This window comes from Manis pentadactyla, chromosome 5 (genome assembly GCF_030020395.1).
Source record: "Manis pentadactyla isolate mManPen7 chromosome 5, mManPen7.hap1, whole genome shotgun sequence".
Lineage (NCBI taxonomy): Eukaryota > Metazoa > Chordata > Mammalia > Pholidota > Manidae > Manis > Manis pentadactyla.
In genome coordinates, this window is record NC_080023.1 from 116,177,061 (window position 1) to 116,200,944 (window position 23,884).

Genomic DNA, 23,884 nt, shown 5'->3' on the forward strand with positions numbered 1-23,884 from the left:
GGTACAATCAATTTTAGTGTGCTCCTTTATCTTTTAAGGTACTAGTTGTGCTTTTTGAGGATCAGTTCACATTGCATAATATAGCCAAATTAACCATGCCACTGTACATAAAATAGATGTCTATTTTACAAGGAAGATATTTTTACTGCTTGCAAAAATGTCACCAGTAGGGCTTTTCCCTCTTTTAATGTTGGCGTTAGAATCCTACAATAGATGCTGATATTGCCTGTGTCGGATATTTAATTATATATTTTACGTATCCTAGAAAAATAACTAGTTTGTCATCAAGTGTCCTAAGGTTCATAAATATGCCAATCTATTTCAGCTGAAAATTGGATAATTACTACATTATCCCATAAAAGGCATATTAGTAAAGGTTTTGTCAAAATTTTTAAATAGTGTCTCAATAAAGAAAAAGATCTAAGCCTTGAAGTGATACATAAATAAAACGAATATCAAATAGATATTTTCTGGGTTAAACTTTGCATCACCCAAAGTAAAGAAATAGCTAGGGTGGGAGGTTTCTCTCATATTTAACTAAACAAGTCATTGGGTTTTTTTCTCAGACAACACATGGTAAAACCTTTTGAGTCAACAATGGTTATAATAGATAAACTGTACGTAATAAGTTGTCTTGATGATATACACCTGATAGTGTATGTAAGATAGAGTATTTCATGTGTAGGTTTAATCAAAATAATAGTAGGAATATGTCCATAAGTATGAGAGTCAATGTTATGTTTTGAAAGTTGCTACATAATTTCATTCTTGGAAAATGTATACAAATCCTCAAGGCTGACCTGGAAAATTAGTATAGAATTCTTGTACCTTTTTTTCACCATTAATTAACCTGATGCCAGAACTAATTCCCTCACTAGTTACTAATAATGTGGATTTAAGGTTTATTTGCCACAGAGTTACTCATCAAATGATTATTATATTGGAGGTTAATAAATGTAGATATGCTTTGGTAGATATATCTTGATTTTTAAATTACCTTAATCTTTCTTATAAGAACAGTTGTAATAAAGAACAATGCTTGGCCAAATTTGTTTCATCTAGATGTTAACACACTTCCCCTTCACTCAGATTTTTAAAGCAAGTACAAAGATTCTATGTTTAATCCATTAATATTTCAGTGATATGCTTATTAAAGAAAGTTTACTTTAACACAACTTCAAGAACAGTGTTCATTCTGAAAATGTTTCCTTACTATAATTGACTGTTTAGTTGTTTTTCAAGTTTTCATATTTTTTTCATATTAATTATATTCACAATTAATTTGATTCATGGCTAAAATAATGTTCATAGATAGCAACCATTTTCATTTTTTATTTCTAACCTTATTAAAGTATGATATGCCTATAATAAAGTGCAGCAATCACAAATGCATAACTCAAGAAGTTTTCACAAAATAAGAACACTTGTGTAACTGATGAGCACAGCATTAACTATGTACTTTGTTCAGTAGCCAAAACATTACTAGTATCTCAAAAAGTCCAGTATCCTGTCGCCTACCAGTTACTATCACCTCTTGGGTAACACTGTCCTGGTTTCTTACCAAAGACTACCTCCCAGTTTTAAAATTTAGATATTTTGAATAAATGAAATAGTGTAATATATTTGAGTTTTACTAAAATGGAATAGCCAGTTATTCTGAGAATATAGGGAAAGCAACCAGCAGATCCTAAAATATAACTGCAAACTGAAAAGATGAGTTAGTTAGGATATGTTCTCCTTGGATATGATTTTTTTTTTAGTATCTTTGAAGCTCTAGTCATGTCTGGTCTTCCCAAAATGGTTGATACTTGCCTTTATATATTTTTTTATTGATTGAAACTTTATCATCTGTTAACTTAGTGGTGGTGTTTTATTGAAACATATATTTAAATATGTTAATTTAAATATCAGATTATAACAAAAGAGTAGAAAAAAATGAAATGTCTGTATTTCACATTTCTTTGAGCCTAGATTAGAAGATTATGGCAAATTGGAGACTATGATGCTTAAGGGAGACTCTGAATAAAGAAAAGGGATTAACATTTTGGAAAATAGCATATCTGAAGAGAATTTAAAAGGATCTAGGGATAGCAAATTGAGACGGAAAGGGGAAAGGTGACATACCAAATGTTAAGTGTTTAAACAAATACTACACAGAGAAGATACTGATCAGTTAATCTGTCTTTATTGAGAGCAAAAAAGAGAAAATGGATCTCTATTGCATTCTAAGAGGTTTAAGTTACACATTGTAGGATATATCCTGACCCTTACATTGGCATTTGCTCCTGAGAGATATGGAAACACTTCACCTAAAATGCTTTCTAAACTACAAACATGCACATGCCAGCTGTGATTCGGCAGACTAGCACTTTCTGGCCCTCTGATGTATTTTCCCACAGAATACTTTTCCTAACACCAGGGCTGGTAAAGGAGTGAAGGGATGAGGCTAAATTTTACTGGAGTTTGAACGAAAGGTCATCGAGTGAGCCTGGGGTTTTATCTATTTCCTTCCCTTCCTGTTTCTATGTGTGTGACTTGTATTTCTTTGGAATTTTGAAAAGGAAAAATTTGGTTTCTTAAAGCATTTTTTTTTTCCTCACACACTGAATTGCACTAAATGATTAAATGTCCAGGAACAAAACTTAATAATTTTAGTTTTAAAGGAACTTTGGGCAAATATGTAGAGAGCAAAAGCTGAGTTTAAAAATACTTGTGTGTGTGTGTGTGTGTGTGTGTGTGTGTGTATGCAATAAATAACATAGATTGTGCCTATTAAAAGTATTCATTATAACTTAAAGGTTTAAGACTTCATATCATATTCAGTAGTAATTTATAAAAGACAAATTATTATATATTTTATCATATGCAATAGTAATTTATTAAAGGAAGACATCTGACTATAGATTTTAAAGTCTTTGTGAAGTACCGAACCCTTTACCGAAGTAGCTTATTTTTATTTTAGTAAGAATTTTCCACTTTTGATATCATATTGTTATCTGCTGAATTTTAAGGAAAATCCTTTATGTCAGTTACCATGAAATGGCTCACAAATAAATAAAAATGAAGCAGCCATTATTGATGATTCAAGGCTAACTTGCCTACTTCTCAAACCTAGTAGTAATACATGTTTTCTTAATTATTTTGAAAAATATAGTGAGCAGGCTTTATATGACCATTATATTTTATGTTCATATTTTGAAAGAAATTTAAAATGCAGCATTAGCTTGGTAATATGGAAACATGAATTCATCACACACATAAAAATAAAATGAAAGGGAAAATTATCAAATAGGAAATTGTGTTAACATTCATGCTAAATGTTAAGATAATAGTAGTGGTTACCACCGAGAGCCCGTTTACAGGAATGAGAAGATAAAATAAGACATAATAAAGGCACTGATTTCATAAATATACAACCACTGTTACAAGTGATAGTTTATTCTCATCAATCTAGGGTCATGAAATAACCTCTATAATCTCAGGCTATAATAAATAATTTTAAAGATAAGATATATTAATATTTTTTGGTTTTATAAATGTATTCATTTTTATATAAGCAAAGTGGGTGTTTGGTATTAGACAATACAGAAATGTGTTTTGATATACTGGGGTGAATCTTAAATACATTGAACTTGAATTATGCTAAGGATTTGGGAAATCTATATATTTTAACTGTGTCATGGAATAGTGTGAAGATAATTATTTCTTAAATGATAACAAAATATTGGCTTTTATTTAAATTACTGGGAAAGATTTTTTTTTTAATTCAGTCTTACATTAGAATTACTTTTAGGAAACACTTGACATTAAGTCATTTAATTTTCATTTCTCACACTTAAAATTGAGTTCAAGATCTAGGAACATAATCCTTGAGAACTTCAAGTGCTGCTCTGTAGGAATTTTTCACAGAAACTGTGTTTTCATTATGCTTATAAAAATTGTGCTAATAAAACCAATATGAGGGAATACTACCTTCCCTTTAAATACAAACATTTAACATATTTTACAAAGGGCATGTTATATTACTTGAAGTTAATTTTAGATCTATACCCTCTTTTTAATGATTTAAAGTTTATCTCATTTTAATTAGTTTATAATTTCAGAGGGATGTTCAATAGATCCTGTTATTTTAGTACTGTTATTTATTGTACAGTAGTGCCATGGCAGTTTAGAACTGCAAAATGTTTTGAACCAGCTGCTTTAGGCATGTCTTCCCAAGTTACTGACAAAAACAGTGTGACCTACATAAACTTATGGTCAAGCACCTAGTATATTCCAGCCATAATAGTCTTCAGGTTAGTTTGCCCTAGAACTAGATGGTATAAATGTTCTCAAAGCCCACTTCATAGGAAAACAATTAGGCTTATGAACTCATCACAGACCGATGTGACAATAAGATCAACATATTAATTTATATAGATGCAATAACTGAATTAATTGGAATACTCCCAAGAGATATCAGGAGAAAAACAGAAATGCTGCGAGAACTCTGGTTGGCAATGTAAAGGGCATCAGATCAACTTCACTGTGAGGGATCACACAGTCTCATCATCCTCATTCGGTGTAAAAATACCATACATTCTGCACAGTTCAAAATACTCACATGTCAGTGTCACCGGCTCTGGGCTGTCCGAGAAGCACAAAAAGCATTTTTAATATTCTCCCACCTCCTATCTTATGCAAATCACTAACCCTTCTTTGAGATCATTTTGAAAAAATGAATAAATCAACCTTGGGCATTTTACAATACTAGTGAGAAGTTTTCGACTTCCCTTATGATGTACATGAAGTACACCTGCTCACCTAGTTGGATTGTGTTGTCCATAGTAAATATTTGAAAAATGCTCTAGACATTATTTTCAGGGTAGGTTTTCCTAAGCATCACTGATTTTACACATTTTGTTTTTATGATAATTTGGAACTTTTAATTTCAGAAGATTTCATTTTGAGATATTCTCAAAATATGCATGTATTTCCTTTGGACTCATTACTTACTATTGAACTACAAGAATGGATCTTTATAATGTCCTCATCTCAGGGAAGTGATGTGGTATAGTTAAGAGCTCCAGCTATGGAACCAATCTTCCAGGGTTTAAATACTGATCCCACCAGTTACTAGCTGTGTGACCTCTATAATTTCTTTAACCTTCTTATAACTTGTTTTCCTCATTTGTGACATAGTTCCTCAAAAGCTCATTGTGGAGATTAAATTATTTAACATATTTAAAGCAGTGAGTGCCTGGCCCAAAAGAAGCCCTCATTAATGTTCAAGCCAATCATATATTCAGTTAAAATTGGAACAATGACATCAGCCTGGGTATGAAGAAAATTAAAATTCTGGGCTTAAATAGAACTAATTATGCTTTATTTAATTCCCACAGAAAAATCAGACTCCAAATGTTCTTTTCATGATATATCACTATTTTATACCTTTAATATATATTCTTTCACATAATATATATGTTTTAAAAGTACTGTATTTCTACATTTCTTTTTCATCTGTGAAACCAGTGAAATTGGTAGAATAGAACCAAATGTAAAATGCCAAGCAAAGACTAGGTTTTGCTTTATGATAATGTTAGTAACAAGGTATGATTATAACCTATAAAATTTCACACTGTTAAAATCTGAGGGGTGGATTTGCAAAGAGTGAAGACACCTATTATGTACAACAAGCAGGAAAAGTTATCTGACAATGTTCTTTTTTCTGAAGAAAAATGGATTTTTACTTCAGTATAGGAAGCAGCATATTATACTTGGTGATTGTAGAAAAATAATGTGTATTTCTCCAGGCCAAAAATTTTAGAAAGTGATACAAGCCAATGTCCATATCCAGTTTGACTTAATCTACATTTGACAATTGTACTAATCATTAGAGTAAATTCCAGCCTTAGACAGGATATTGTTACTCCAAAGTTACCTGTTGGAAAGACACAAATGGCTGAAAACCATCACACAAAGTAAGTGAAAACAGTCGGTTAGTGTGGAAAACTGGATCTTTCTGTGAGATATACCGAAGGTATCGATATATGCCATTAATCAGCATTTGAACATGCAGAAGCCCAAAGATTTTCTTGCCTCCTTTTTCTTCACTAAAATCCTATTCTCTGATAAAACTGATTCTCTTATGCAGACTTGTATTTATTTTTCTGTACCTTTCTTTGTCTTTCAAAGTCAGACAGAAATGATGCTGCAAACTAGGCATTTCTGTCACAAGCCCACGAGGGAAAAGTCTAAAAATTGCTCATATTTTACTTTTCTGTTTATATTTATTCATTGGGCTCTCTGTGTAATTCTCATTATATTATGATTCTGTGTGTTTTCTGTCTTGTGCCTCACCCATCAGTTTTGCATACGTATCACTATTTTACTTGAATGAAAAGAGACCAAACAACTAAGTTGTTCTAGTGTCCAACTGCAGTTCAGCATCACACTTTTTTATTTCTTCTTATGTTAACGTTCCATATGAAAGCAAAAATTTGTCACTTTTTTATAAAATAATGATATTTCCTGCATTTAATAGTGCTGTTTTCCAACTATGGATGAGATGAAATTTTAAAACAGATTTAATTGTTTTTCATTTAACATATCTGTGAATGAAATTGCACTGTAAACTGCAATTTAACATTTTCTCTCTTCTCAAAATGGACTGGTTTTCAGGGATTCTACCTTGATTTAAATTTCTCATCTCATTAACAATGAACAAGATATTAGAATAAAATGTCTTTGGCTATCTTTGGAAAAGATCCCTTAGAGTGTAATCAAGGAAGAATTTATAGAACTCTCCATTAAGGCCAATATTGGAGCACTATGTGCATTATTTTAACAGATGGAGAAAAGGGACATTCTAGGAATGCACAACTGCATGAACGCAAATGCAGAATGAGACAGCAAATCAGTATGGAGAAGCAAATATTCTGTTGCCAAATCTGTAAGTTAAAACCAGGGGGAAGGGTGGAAGTTAAGGTTTGAAAGTTATGTTTTAGACAGATTAACTCATGTTTTTAATAATAATACAATAATAGAAGCTAACAATTATTAGAAACTTATGAACCTCGAACTACTCTAAGAATTTTTCACCTATTAATCCATTTAAGCCTTGCAATAACCAAATGAAATAGGTATTCTTACTGTCCCCATTTTATAGATTTTAAAATTAAGAAAGAGAGATGTCTGGTAACTTGTCCGTGGTCCAATGGCTAGTGAGGGAAAGTCAGGCTTTTCCTTTCAGACCATCAGATTCTAGAATAAGCATTTGTAACCAATTCACTGCTTAAATCCCAGGCTTAAGAAACTGGATACTGTTCAGAAGGAAGTCAGTATTTGTTGTGTGGGGTTTTATTTTTGTTTTGATTTCAAGCTATGTTATTGTAGCCGTCAAGCTCTGTGGCAGTAAGGACCTACTGGAGAAACAAAGTTAACGAATTACCATTATAGAATTTTGAAAAAAAGGTATGCTATTGAAATTCTAACAGGAACAATAAGAAGTAAAGAAAGTAGTTAATAAGGATGGTCCTCAAATCTTGAGAGTGAATAATAGGGAGCAGATTGCATTCCCAATACTACTACTAAAGTTCTTATATTAGGAGGGAATCAGTTATGGATGGAGAACTGATAACAACTAGGAACACCCTAGAAAATGCTTTTCAGTAGAATGGAAAAAAGATGAGAAACTATATCCAACATACATGTCAAAAGTGCTGACATTTTTATACTGTGTCACAGTTAATTGTGAGGTTATAAAAAATAAGTACTTTCTTAAACTGAGATTTTTACAAGTGAAAAGTAGACACAAGGAAACATGATAACTGAAAATACTAGGAGATTGAGATATAGCAGTAGTTACTTTTGGATAGGAAAGATATGATCAAATGCATGTAACCTTTGACCACTTAAAATACACATTAAGAGTCATAATTAAAATTGTCTCTGTGTCGTCAATGTTTCTGTGAGCTGCAGACCAATGTTCTTAGGGTGAAATTTACTTGTGACTGTCTCTCTATGAAAGAATAAATGCAGAAGTAATATTTTATTTTAAAAAGATTTGGTTTCACAGTTACAAAGTGAATTTAATATTAGTCTATGATCATTATCTGCCCCTGTTCTTTCTTTGTTAAAATTTGTGGGAAAAAAATCTCTCCTACTTTTCCATAGTCTCCTAGATTTTATTGCTGCTGACACTATTTGAGGCAGGGGGATGGCATCACTTCTTTGAGCAGCTCGTTTCACCACTTTTTCTTTCACTATTATCCTTAGAATTATCAGCCATAAAACAACCAAGCAGTCATATGACTGCAAAACACTTTGTTATATGTGCAAGATTTAGGGTGATGAAATGCTAACTATTTCCAGATACATAAAGTCTGGACTCTCCTGGGCAATTTGAGGAGGCACATACATATTTTCCTTTGCAGTCCCCAAACTCAGTGCTTTCTGCCTAGCTCATCAAAACTAATGAAGACCCCTCAACTTTTCCATCTGTATTCTACATAAAATAATTAGAGTAGTTATTTATATTTACAGACATTTGACTTGAATAATCTCTTTAAAAACTTTGAGATGCTCTCTGTTGCAGCCATGATAATGTTCACATTTTTTCTAGCTTTAATTTTTTTGTATTTAAACCCTGACTACACATTTTGCTTCATATTGTTCAATGATTGCTAGTTTCTTGATACACCATTTTTTCCAGGCCTTTGTACTTTGACACATTCTATTCTTCTTCTGAAATGCTCTCTCATCAACAATACTACTCCTCACTGCATCTGCTTGGCCATCTCTTACTCATCACTCAAGACAACTCATTTTACCTCTAATGGTAAGCTTTTCCAGACAATGGGCTATATACATTCTTCTTATAACTTCCCACAGATTTTATACATGATTGCTGTATTTAAAATTCCCTGTAAAACAATAATTTCCCCATTGGATGGTTAAATCTCTTAGAATCCATGTGCATTCATTTTAGCACCTGAGGTCCCAGAACTTTAGAGCAAAGCAAAGCCCCTGTAAATGCTAGACTGCATTAATGGATCAGCAGATGAAACATCCTAAAACCAGGGAAGGAAGTGCATTTTTTCTCTTCAGTTATTTAGGTATCTTCCCAACTTACATAAATTAATATGATTATATTATCTCTAAATACCAAAACCAACCAACCAAAGAACAACCACCCCCAAAACTATAACCATTTCCACTTCTAACACACTCTAACACACTCTTTTCTGGATTTAAATATCTTTCGATCTTACATGATGTCCACCTTCTTTTTATTCTGGCTTTAACTACATTAGTTATTTTATTCTTTTTTTCTGATTGGTCTCTTTAAACAACTCCTTAAGCCTCACATTTCACCATTACCAACTGCCAATTTTACTATTTCTTAACAATGGTTTATCACATATAATTTACAAACATACATTTAAAAATTCAGTAAATACAGGGTAATCATAAACATGAACATATATGGGGGTCCATTGGAGATACATGAATATGGGCAGGAGGTTGTTGATATACAGGGTAACTGGGGCTAGAGAGATAATCTGACTTATCTTTAGGTTTCTGAGGTTTTCATGTAACAGTCTTTAAGTCTTTTGTATTTTTACTCATCTTCATATTGCATAAATTATTTTAAGATTTTTTTCTTAGATATTGAATGTTTTCTATGGCATTGTATCAACTAATGAATCTCTCATGCTCTTTTAAAATAATACAAAATTAGGTTTTTTTGCAAGAACTTTATTATGAGGTATGTTAGTAGGTTTTTACATTTGTCTTACTATAATAATGATGTAAATATGTTATATATAAATACACATTGTCAACACTATTTAAACAGAACCTCTTATTGGCCCAAACAAAGGTTAATTATTTAAAATTTGAAATTTTTCTTTGATTTATTGTGATGCTTTTCATAGATAGTAAGTGTATTACATGACTTCTACTTCTGTTTACTTTATTATATGATTAAATACTTGCAGTAATCAATATGAGCCCTAACCAAACACAAAATTTAAAGTAATGGAATGTTATAATAAAATTATTTAAGGATCTAAATCCTGTCATTTAATTAGAACATAACTAAAATTATTTTTACCTTTAACAAGTATAGTATAATCTTATTTCAACAATTTAGCATTTTTGTGATTTTTCTAAAGCTGAATTTGATTCACTGCCTATCAGGTTTCAAATCTCTAATCATCTGATGATTGAACTGTAAGAATAAGAAGGAGGTGGTTTAATGAGCTTTTAGGATATAACTAAAATTAAAATGCACACTTATGCTTAGGTTTTAGAATAAATAATTAAAATTATGTAATTATACAAAGAAGATTTTATCTAATATGCTGCATCTATCTCACAGAAATAAAGGCTTCACTCAAACCAAGGTTAAAATTTAGCCATACTACAAAAAAAAAATTTAAATAACAATTAAGATTGTATTGCATGTATGACAATCAGGCAATTAATCAGTAAATATGAATTTATATTTTAGATCACTGAATTTTATTTATCTCCTTTTGAATTTGAAAACAGTTTAAATTGAATTTTTTTGACATTTTAATTTTAAATCATTTTTGATAGAAATACATATAGGAGCTATGACATGAATCTACAGTGTTACAAAATAATTACAAAATATAGTGCAACATTTTTTTAGAAAACACAATATAGCATTTCTTTCAGTGTTAATGTCATCTGTGCTCTATGAAGCAGATGCCTTGAGGATAGGGTTGCCAGGTTTAACAAAAAAATTGTGACACCCAAATATTGCATGGAATATATGCATAATCACGAATTATTCATTATTTGTCTGAAATTCAAATGTCACTGGGCACCCTGTATTTTATCTGACAACCCTGTTAGAGGGGTTGTTAAAGCCTCTAGTCTTGGGTCTCCTAACTTGCTTTAGAATAGAGGTGTTTGTCTAGATACAGAAAAAAAGTATCCAGAAGATTTTATCCTGAAAAACAGCTTTCACTTTTTAGTGTGTTAGCATTTCAACCCCCTCTGAGCCTGCAAGTCCTGTTTTTAGTCTGCTGTTTGCTTTGACATAGAAGCAACTGAATTATGTCAGGGGAAATCAGATCAAGTATATTAAATAAAAAGCCACACTTCTACACAGTTTCTAAATTGTGTGTGTTATGTGTGTTTTGTTTGAAAATAAACTTGTGTAAATTGTGTTACAAGTATTTTATTTACCAACCCAGAATGTTTTTCACTTATTTCCTTATGGCTTCATCATCTAAGGTTGTAGTTAATTATTTTGAAATCTATACAAATGTAACATCCCTATAATTCTAGGAACAGCCAATCCCATTCAGACATTTTCCATGCCTTCTGCTTGAAATTAATGCTAATTTCAACCTTACAGGGAAGTAACTAATTTGATCTCCTTTTAATGTTGTTTTGAAGGAAACTACTTGAAATGCCACTATCTAAATGTCAGTAAATATAATCAGCCCCATATTTCTCAAAGAAAAAAAAAGGAATCACAAATTTTTTAAAGGAACATAGGAAAATCTTGCTAGGATTTTAGATACACAAAGTAATGGTATTTGCCTAATTTAAATGAAAGTATCCTTTGCCATTATTAAAGTAAGATATAATTGAGTGGATTGTCTTCCAAGGGTATTTCTCTATTGCCAGTGCAAAAGACGTGATTTTTCAAATAGTTCTGGAAGAAATCACAGTTACCATATTTTAGTTGATTATGATAAAGAATTCCAGGAAAAAATTTCAGTGATATCGTAAACATGGAGAGCAATATGTGTTACAGTTCCATTTCCTAAATATATGCCAATACAGTTTTGGTGCATTTAAAAAATATGTCAGTCTCCTAACTTGATTTTAAGATACCAGTGAGAGAAGGAAGTATTGTTTATGAAAGAGAGAGTGGTATAGCCGTCAAAGTGTCCTGGATAAGGTCATGTTCTATTATTTTTTCCCCTCAGGGAAAATTTGTTCAAGGCATAATTTTCAACATTCCTAGATAAATCTGGAATAGATCCACCCCTTCAATCTGTAAAAATCAATTCAAGTACATTGTCATAATAGTTCTTTTTAGCAAATAATTTAGAAGTTTAATTTTTTCATGTTTAAAAAACAGGTGTTTAGAATATTAATAATTCTTTCTCTAGATGGAGAAGTTATGCATGGTTACTGTGTGTTTTTAGATACATTACTCAAATCAATTTGGATAATGATAATAATCAAAGTGCATTGTCTGATTAGAGGAGATGATATACCGTCATTGGATTTTGGTGTAATTCTCAAAGCACTCTTAATTAATATAATTTATTAGAGATAAAGATTTTTAAACTAAACAAAATTGAGTTACTATAATTACATCTATCCTGTTAAAAATATCAGTGGTAGTTGACATGGTTGTGGTAACCCACAGAATAGGTCCTTCCTGGTAAGCCAGTTGTAAATATACTATCACCTTTGTGACAGGTAATTTTAAATTACACATGCACACAAACAACATATACTGTATGTAGAAATTTCTATAAGTCTATGGATCTTCTATCAGAAGAAATCCATGATGGTTCAGGGAACTCAGTTCCTCATACAAAGCTGTGTGTGGGTAACAGTATATTGTCATATTTGTGGATTGTCCTATGGACAAATAAATAGAAGCTCCCATTTGCAAGGCTGGTAAATCTTTTACTTAATGATAAAATTTAGTTTAAAAAGAAACTCTGAGCAATACTAAATTCTGAAATTTTCACTGGTAGTAAATTCAGGGTTTTGCACAGTGGCTCCACTTCACTTGATCTCAAAGGTACAGTCCAGCTTATAAAATAAATTTCTTTTTTGCCTACATCATTCTTAGTGAGAAAATGAGGCCCAATTCATTTTTAATCCAGAGCCTCAAATTGGTGTTAAAATGTCTATGAAGAGAATATTATCCTCACCCATCTTTTCTTCTCTCTTAGAAATGATACCTTTTACACAGTAATTGATACACATTTCTATTCAATAAAACTACAATTGCCAATGTCTTATCTCTTAAAATACCCATAGATTTACCTTTTAATCTAAAAAACATTTCTTAATTGCAAATTTTATTGTAAGCACTGCATATATGTACAGACTAAAATAAAAATAAATACTTGCCTTTATTATGTATGTATTTATTTCTTGAATGGTCTGAAGGATTGAGTCATTTATTTCACAAAGTTTCCTTTTTAAAAGACTAATCAAGTTTATAAGTGTGAACCACCTCCTCTAAATGAATTCTTGTTGTCTAGGTGTATTCTATAGTCCCTTAGCTCTGTTAAGCTAGAATACAGAGGAATACTGTTTGATGAAAGGTAAAAAGGAAGTTTAACGTGTGCACATTATGAAATAAATACAAGAACTCAAGTTTATGGTTCCCTAAGCTATTATTATTATTAGACAGAAAGAAAATAGATATTATACTAACAGAAGACTTTCAATTTTTATAATTCATAATAAATTATGCATAATGTTTTTTCATTTTATACATATACACATATTTTTAATTTAAAATATTTTCATGGAGGAAAACATTTACAATATGAACAATACACAGTTATGTTTTTAAAAAGTAAAAGCAAATTTAAGTGTGTTCAAGTAGGAAGATAAAGGACCAGCAGGGACCCACATTTTATATTTAACACTACTACACTCATTTCTGGACTTCAGGGTTAAACAGAAAAAAAAAATCTTTATAGATATTTTTAAAGAGAATCCCCCAAAATGGTTGAAGGGTTGAAGGATAAGATAGAGGAAAGTTAAAATAATTGATTATTCAACTGGGCAGATCTCTAATGGAGGCTTGCTTTTAAACGATCTTTCAGTTTATGCTATGCTCTTACACAGGGAACAAAGACCAGATGTTTCTGATTTCTACAAGAGGTAATGGGCTTAAACTTGTATCTAGATTCACTTTAAATATAAAGAAGTGTCCTGACTGTGAGGCTCATGAAACATTTGAGTGAGCTCCGGAGTTGGTTACTGATCTCAGCCTCGGAAGTTTTTCAGTGTAGTGGGGAGTCTCAATTATATGAGATGTTTGAAGGCTGTTCTTTCTTTCTGTTGCAGAAATAGATTAGATTATTTCACAAGGTTTATTTACTGTTTTTGTTCCTGTGGTGTTTACTGCCATAAAATATAAAAGGTATTCTTCATCCTACTATCTATGCAAGTAGAAGAATTTGAATATTCAAATTATTAAATTGCTATTTTAATATACAAAGTTATTTTCACCTGGTTATTATTATACTAATATACATGATATAAGTAGGCTATCAGTTCTGATTTTTTGTACACTTACAGTCATTATTCTTAAGTTGTTAATCAGAATTTTTTAATGTTCACAATTAAATGTTGTATTTCATAAATTACTAAAGGCAATTAACAGGATTCCATAATATAAAGGAAAATGTGCACCATAGAACTTTCATTAAAATTACATATATGCTAAATATATACATGTATATATATATGTTAAGTATATATGGACATATATAAGCTAAATTCTAAGAAGGCAGATACTTGAATATCTCTTTTCCATTAGGAGTGTTTTTTCATCTGTAGTTCAGACGGTAAGATAAATATCTTAAACGTAACATATCTATGACTCACTATGAAGAATAAACATAATGAAGGAAGAAATAGAGGCAAAAAGTAATACTAACAACCCCTTTCCTATAACTTTTGATTTGACTGAAAAGAAAATCTTTCATTCATATCAAGTGACCAATTCCCTGCACGTGCTGATGAATAGGTAGGGTAAAATAATGCATTTGTGAAATGAAAAAAAAAAGTAGAAATTCTCCAAGTATGCTTAGAAAATTCTAAAATATATATAAAGTACATCAGAAAGCATAGAAATTCAATGTATTTGACCCATTCTCTCCAGCCTGAAAAGCTTCAGCAAAAGCATAGCAATAATAGCACTATGGAATAACTCCTCGGCACTGTCTAAAATGTAAGAATATTGCTTTCTAAAAAAAAATAGCATTTGTGTGTTTACTTGTCTAACATTAACATACACAGCTCCCAAAGGATAATGATTATGAAGTATTCAAACTCACCTCTTAAAAGCTTTGAAATAAAATGTATGTGACTGTAATTTTAGCAATAATATAGTATTCCATTTTCTCTAGTTCATGTGGCGATACTTAATATTTGGGAAATTAATTTCTGAAATGGAGGAAATCATCCCTCCCTATTCTAATTTGTTCTGACCTTTAACCTCAGCCCTTAAACTTTTCCTATTCAGATTTGCTTTCCTGAAATAACATATAGATGGGAGAAGATAAATTTACTGAAAGATGATTATATTATTCAGGCAACTACTGAAATAAGTGTGTTTTAAATAAAAGCAGCACACATACAATTGTAAGCAATAATTAAAGTATGCCTTTTAACCTTATCTAATATTTAAGGTATTGAGTATAATTGTGCTAAACTTCTGTGTTCTTACACCTGTGAACCATTTAATGCCACAATTTCTTTTTGTATTCTGATGAAATCAAATGAACATATAATATCTATGCTAATAGATTTTCCTTCAAGTAATGTTTTAACATAATTAGAAATATTTTACTGATTTAAACATGTGTTAGGCTGATTTCTGCATTAGAGTAAGATGTAGCTTCTCAGTGTCTTCATTTTTTTCACATAATGAATTAATTTATAGGCGAGTATAGTTCATTCCTGAGTTTCTTTTGTCCCTGAACTACTAGAATGTATTTCCTATAAATCAGTATTTTCTGATTGATAGCATGTAAAGAAAAAACTTCATCCTGTAAATAAAATCTCCAATTTCCTTTGAAAAAGAAAAGTTATATTATTTGTAAGTTGATCAGATTTCCTGGGTTGTCCAGGGTAGAACAAGATGATGTCTTGAGTAACTATTACTAGGGCTTCTTTTCACACAGTTGTTTAATTTGAATAATAAGTTATTTGATCACTGTAATAATTTGTTCCAATTCATTTTGTAAACATGAATTTTTATGGCAGCTATTATAATTTATTGCAGGATTCTAAATTCTGGTTGGCATAAACAAAACGTATTTGAATCATTTATACTTTAGTTTACCATGAAACAGAATTTGAATACAAGGGCATAGGAAAATAAGATTTGATTCTTTTCAAAGAGCAAATTTTCTATTTGCTTAAGAATATTCTTCATAGTATTGTGACTAGGTAAGTCATAATAGCTACTATGTAGTCCTATGTTGTAGCTAACTCAATTTATAATTAATTATAATGTATATTACAAAACAAAATGTTTTCATTATTTTCAATCTTATTACTACACATCTTATATAAATATATATATTCAATGTATATATATATATATATTAATTTTCACATTAATTTCTGCCAAAGGAAATGCCTGAGTTTTATAATTTTATAATTATTAATTGATGCATAATTTATAATTTTAATTGATGTCTCTCTGCTAAAAGGTGAACCACTAGCTTGATGGTCTTGTGAGAAATTCAGTTTCTGAGGAAAAATAAATGAGAGAATCAGAGAAAATAAACTAAGAAAAACATATGAGAGATAATCTACTTGATTCAGAGTATAAATACCACAGAAGCAGTATTATACAACGTTTTCACATTTTTGTAAAAAAAACAAAATAAAACAAACAAAACAACAGATATTCACCAGATTGAAGGAACTCAATTATCCTACTTAGTACAGTTGTTAATTTTTAATGTGATAATATATATGTGATTTTTATCACAGTTGAGCTCTCTTACTACATGTTTATTATACATCTATTTATGCCAGATACCCACCTCGGGGATGCCGTTTCTGTTCTCATTGTAATTACCATAGAAATTACAAAGATTATGGATGGGTGAGAAGAAGTAACCATTGTCACTATAAATAAATAAAATGCTTAAAATCATAAAATCTGAATGATTGTCTTTGAACATTGTACTTCATAATTCAATATGTTTTATAAGACTAGACCAAATTCAGTAATATCTTTTTCTCCCCTCCACCTTTACCCTCTTTATGAGAGAACAGTTCCCTTTAAGGGGTAAATTTACATTGTTTTTTATTTTGCAGGCCATAAAAACTTATTTTTTATATAATTTGAAATTGGGGTAAAATAAGCCTGAAACATATGAATTGTCCTTTAATTTCTTAACTGCATAAATCCTTTCTGGTGTAAAATATTGATTTCACATATATAACTTTTAAGATTATTAAATTAAATATATATATTGTTATTCATAGATATTCTAAAGACTTGTTCTAGAAATGTAAAGGGCCACACATATTTCTCCATACTCTGATCATACATACATAATGAAATGGGCACATTGTTTTGTATGTAAACTTAATAAGTTAATCTCCATAAAATTGGTGGTTGATATGTAAAGTATACATTTCCCATACAAAATCAGTTTTTGAAAGTGTCAAAACTGTCCTTTTCAGAAAGCCAAACAACAGAATGACTGGGACTATTAGAAACCAAGGTTTGACGCTGGTATGGGAATACAACTTTTTCCAGTTATATTTTATTCTTTTACAGTTTGTGCAATTCTAAACTCCAGAACTCAAGTTCTATTTCTTAAGAGTATTTTTCTTTCTTTTTCACAGCACGGAAAAGGATATGCTAGTCAATTCTACAGGACTTAACCTGAAGCAGCATGATTTGCACAAAGTCGACCAACAAAAGCATCAACTTTTCAACTTCATTATCTTGGCCATCCAGTTAGTCGTGTGTACCTAAGTATTAGACCGCCGGAGTCACCATGGCCAGTTATGGGACCTAATTGCTCTCAGCAGGCCTGAGAAATGAGTTGAAAGTGCAGAACTGTAGAAACTTTAGAGGCAACTGATTTTGCCTCTCCGATCAGTGTGTGCCTGTTTACAGCACTATATATCTTTCTCTCTCCAAATGTCACTGAGCCCTTTAGATGTTTATATTTACCACGAGAAGCCAGTCATAAAGATAAAGGAAATTTGTGCATTATAAATGCAATATCACTGTTTTAAACTTGACTGTTTTATATTATTTTTGTGTGATCAAGTGTTCCCCAAACTATTCCAACTTTACAACAGAGATTGTGATTCTGTTCTTTTCACCTGTGGGTTATAAAAAATGTTGTATTCTGAAGACCCACAAAATATCAAAGACATTCTGTAGTTTATACACCGTGTGACAAAGTGTTTACTGTACTATTTCAAAGCTTCTAAATAAATATAAAATATATATATATATTATATTATATAATTTTCCTAAAATATGGTACAACTCAGTTGGTTTTTAAATGGATTCATATGGTCCACATCATACAATAAAATAAAAGGCAATTCAGGGTCCCAAAGATAAACTTACTAAGAAAAAGTAATCATTAATAGTTTCCTCCCAATTTTCATATTTTATTCAACCCTGTTTTTCCTTGTTTAAAAGAAAATGAAGCTCTAAGCTGCAAAATTTTGTCAAGAACTTCTACTAAATTTTCAATGCCAAAGATGTAGCTGTCGATGTTATCAGAGGAGCACCAGACATGTACTATCAAAATATCTAACAATCTACATTATTTCGATTCTATTTCTATGGCTTTGAACTTAGAATCACTTAAAACTTTTATAAAGAATCTATAAATTCACCTGTATTTGTTGTTAGAAACAAACGAACAAACGCTGGGTGTCTGTACATTTTGTGGTGTAAAATATGTAATTGAAATTACTATTTTAAGAAGTCCTCAATCATATAACTCACACAGAATTTTATTTTACATAGTTTTATGTAGTTTTGTGACTCAGTAACACATGAATATAAAATCTATTTATAACTCTATATGAATATATAGAGATATATAAATATATGATCTGGTAAAGAATAACTTAAAGACATAAAGGATCTCTAAATTTAAAATAAATTTTAAAAATTTGGAGATAGAAACATGGCACATTATTGCTTTAGTATTATCTTACATGTGAAAATTTTATGGCTTAAATGTAGTCAGTGTTTTATTAATGAGAAAATTCTTCATGAGTCAGCTTTGAAAAGTTAAGGCTATATTTTATGTCAGCAAGGTTAATGATTAAATTCAGTAAGATGTATTTTCCTTTCTTTTACATAATTTTTTTTTCTACTGTTGTTTAGTGCTTGTTGAAACACAACTAAGAGAAGGAAAAAATCAGAGAATGTGAGATGATCTGAGTAAAAAACAATTGCCACAGCTCTCCTTTGATAAGGCTTTCACATTACATTTAAATGTTTGCCCAATTCAAATTACAGATCTGTTTTGAAATATCTCCCTTAATGTTTAACTGATCTTCCATCCAGTGATAGTTTGAGTCTTTCTATGTTATAAAACAGCACACTAAAACATAACACATAAATGTTTTCCACCTAAACTTTTGGTCATTTAAATGGGAATATTTTCCTTAGATTTAACATTAAAATACATACATATATTCATGAGTCCTTGATGTGTATATTTTGAGTGATATCTTGGTATTACTCATTTACTTACCAATTATAGTATTTTTATGTTATGTAATATGTGTAATGTTCCAATCTTTTGGGGCTCCTTTAAAAATATGTGAAGCTAATCCATCATGTATGACACAAAAAGCACATACATTCATTAAATACAACAGTAACATTTTCTCAAACTTTTGGCATTACTACATTCATATTTGGAATGATAAATTATTTTAGTAAGGCAATGTTTCTATGTAATTTAAATGGAAAATGTCTATTTTTATTGCTTTTTGAACAAGAACATCATTTTCTTGTTGAATCACTGTTTTAATTAAAACCCTTCATTTATCATTTTACAATTATGGGTGAAAATACACATCCATCTGCCTCATTACATGCATTGAAAATAAGGCTATACTCACTTCATATATAATAGCTATACTAATTCATTTGACTTTAATAAATTTTCTTTATTTAGCCCTTAATATCATTGTATATATCTCCCTTGAACAAACTTCTGATATGATATATGTATTAGTTTTTTTATATATCATGGTAGCCAGTTATACTGATTTGCATTTTAATCTTAAATTTTATCATCAATCTACAAAAAGGAAAGAAAGACAAAACTTTTACCTAATTTGTGGGACAAATATAATTATTTTAACATAAAGTATTAACTGGTTTGGTTATTAATATATTCTCTGTTGCATCCAGAAGAAGTCAGAAGTTACAGCAGTGTGAATGTATGATTTTAGTAAGTTGGTTAAAAGGGAGACTGTAAAATGGAAAATTGCAACCAACTAAACCTAAAAAGGTTTACAAACATTTATTAGATTAGTATGCAAAAAAATTATAGAATAGCTTTTCTATTTAATGTAGTCATCCTAATATCCAAGCTTTCATAATTTTATACATTTCAAAGAGAAGTAATATTTAAATTATTACTACTTCATCAGGAAATTATTTCAGAAAAGAATAATCATGACATTTACTCCTTGTTAACACAGTTTTAGAGTAGTAAGAAGTCAAAATATTTTCCTGCGGAAACAGTGTTAATGTTTCAAAGGTATGTTAAACGACAATTTTAGAAATATTTTACCCACATAAAATTCTAATTTTTAACTTGTGAATATAATTTTGTGAAATCATCTTAAATCAAATATTTAAATGCCACATCAGAATTACTTTACAGACAATATCACTTTAAGTGTATCATCTTTCTTGGGAAATATTAAGGAAATATGTATGTTTAATTTTGTGAAGATATTAAATGCAATGCCTTTATCAAACATTGCAAATTAAGTACTATAGTAGAAGACTTAAATATTTTAGTTACTTAGTCTCCTGTTTCAGTTCTTACAGCGTAACCATTTGCTCTCAGATCTTCTGTAATGTAAAAACCTCCTGCTTCTCCAATAAGAGGAGGGAAAAGAAATGTAAACAATTCTTGACATAAATTTTAGTAACTGTATATTAACTGTGCCATTTTACCTTCCAAAAGTTATTTACTGTAGTAAAGTTAATCTTTAATACAATTACTCAGAATATTGGAAATGTTAAGCAGGACAAAGAAAATTATTCATGTTACTGACTGATAATGGCATTGTTATTTGTCATCGCATGTGGTTTTCTTCCTTCCCCTCGTATTTCTATGTGTGCTTTTAATACCCAAGGAACTCGAAAGTCCCTAAAACATTGGTATATTTGATAATTTTTCTGAAAATCTTATATTTTTCGTATTCCAATTTATTGGGTTCTTTATCTTTTTCAACCCTAATTTTATAGTGGTAAAGGCTTTGCACTTAACATCCTTTTTATTTTCCTTTTTAACAAGGAAAAACAGAAAATGACAAAATTCCATAATTTTTATGCCATGGAGTAGTAAAATTATTTTATATATTGTTAGCACTTCAAGGAATATCCCTCTACTAGGTCAAACAAAATCCTTATACAGTATTTGTGAAACTACTGTTCAATAGTGTTCTTTTTTTTTCTTCTGAAACGGCATAGACTTTAGATTATAGCATTCTATGAGAATGCCCATAGATGGGTGCCGCCAGAGTATTGCAGGCAATAATATGACTAACATTCTAATACCTTTAGTGTACATGCATGTATTTCTAACCACTGTTATTTTTCAAGTATTTGTAAAATTAGAAGAATCACTCTTATTTCTTGAAAACTTGTCACATGCTTAGTTTGAAGTTTTATACTCCAGATGTTCTTGAGTTGCATGAAAACATTGCATTACTTATGCAAAAATACAAAATTTTCATGAGACTCAAAAATTTCTGAGCGATAGAACTCAGACTTCAGTACATCCATACATCCTTGAGCTGAAAGTCAGCAGGGAATTTCAGCTCCAAACACATTTTTGAGACAGTTATCTGTGAGTGAAAACAGGGTATTATAACAAAAGATGAGTTTAAATCTTAACTACAGTGTTTGTTACTGTGACTGCTATAGTAATACATAAGTAAATGAGTGTAAATGTAATATTTTATTTTATACTGCTGTATACATATGAAATAAATAAAATTAGGATACATATTATGCCATTTTTCCATGCATGGGTCTTCCACTGACGCCTGTCGGAGCTTTGAATAAAAATCAGTGGCAAAATATGGCCCTAAGTTTAAAAACAACTAATGCTGATTTAGTAATTTTAGTCTTAATATAACAGGTCTAAGGGGACATCTGTTCAAAACTGAGTCTCGTTTGAAGCAACATATGCTAGGTTTAAAGGATTTCACTATATTTGTAATTTTGAAAGTGAGCATTTAGTTCCATATGATTTTCACGATACCCACAATGAATATTTTAAAAATATATTTTTCCACCTAATGCTATATTTTCTTTTCTTTTTTATTTGTAGTAATACCAAGGGTCTACAAAGATTAACATAGTGGTTGTATATGGGATATGAATGCCTTCAAACACTAAAAAAAAACAATTTATCTAAAATTTTAGAAATAAATTAATTCACATTTAAAATTGATGGATACAAAAGAAAAAATAAAATTCATATGGGTATCATTTTCCAAGAAGAAAATATGAATTAACTATGACATAATTTTTTATAATGTAAAAATAATCTGAGTAAAATTTACAGAAATTTACATTCTGAAATAGCAAAAAGCTAATAGAAGAAATTTCTTTATTCTCATATGTGGTTTGTATAACTGATTTTATTAAGTTCAGACTACACATATCTGGACATGGGTTCATTTTATGAAGCAATAAGGAAGAGGACTAGGTATTTTTGTTGCTTTGAACATGTATAAAGGTAACCCTATCATGGGAAAGAACTAAACCAAGTGTACAGGAATGATAGTTGCCAATGAAATGTTAACTGCAAGTTACTTAGTTCCCCTAGATCTGTAACTCTTATCATTGACTTTTCCCCTTTCTGGGAATCAATCATGGATTCTGCTATTTAACCAAGATTATGAATGTTTGAGTCTGATGAAAATAAAAGTTACATTTTATTAGATTACAAATATGTATTACAGTCTAACAATAAGGGGAGATAATAATGCATGGTAATAACTACCTTCAGTAAAATTCTAGTTTGCTTTGGGAAACAAAGAAATTATAGGGGAATATTAAATAATGAAATGATCATAATTTGTGGTCAAAATCCAACAGCTGGTGGCAAGAGTAATTCAATGTATTAACGCAATAACAGAAAAACAGAAGTAAATAAATAGAATAGGAAAAAAGTAGAATAGAAAAGTATGAATATACATCATTTATGGTAAAAGCAAACACTTCTTTGTGGAACATTTTTTCAGATACATGTGTGAAATAGGTCACAACATGAAATATATTTCTTGTTATGAATCATTGCCAAAATGCTTGAAAATCCCTGTACCACATGACTTCTATTTAAAATTTAAACTTATTCAATGCTGTTGAAAGTCAGGGAAGATATTTTCAAAAAGTTACTTCACATTTGAATCTCTCTAATTTTTACCTTTCTAAAATATAGAGGAATACATTTAGTTGTAGAAGTTTTGTGAGAATTAGGAGAACTGGTATATGTGAAATGTATAGCATAATGCTGATACACATTAAGTGGTATATTTTATCATTAATATTATTTTTCATCACTTCATCACGATTCTTGGCTACCAGAAGTATGGAATATAGTCTTCAAATCAAAATAATTATTTTCTCAAAATTTCAGACTGTTTTCGAGCTGTCTTTAAACAGTGCAAATTTCAGATCCTCAAGATGAAAACAGACTTGCCTTTGGTATTCACGCATCAGCTCAGTTCATCATTGCCTCTCTATTGGTGGTATGGAGTTCAGGAAATAAAACTCATAATGTTGAGTTCCAGTCAAACTCCTTTTTGCTATTCTCAAATAACCCTCTACTCCTACTATTGAAACATATATGTGTATGATTGCACTAGGACAGATTTACCTGATTTT

The 23,884-nt window shown here is 30.3% G+C and overlaps 1 protein-coding gene across 1 annotated transcript in view; it reads left to right on the top strand.

The window, feature by feature from the left end:
• PCDH10 (protocadherin 10) overlaps positions 1 to 22,891 on the top strand; it is a 43,420-nt gene extending 20,529 nt beyond the window's left edge. Inside the window, exon 5 of the mRNA XM_036903390.2 lies at positions 17,605 to 22,891. Coding sequence (XP_036759285.2) covers positions 17,605 to 17,624 — 20 coding nt within the window. The 3' untranslated portion in view covers positions 17,625 to 22,891. The remainder of the gene's footprint in view (positions 1 to 17,604) is intronic.
• The last annotated feature ends 993 nt before the right edge of the window (positions 22,892 to 23,884 follow it).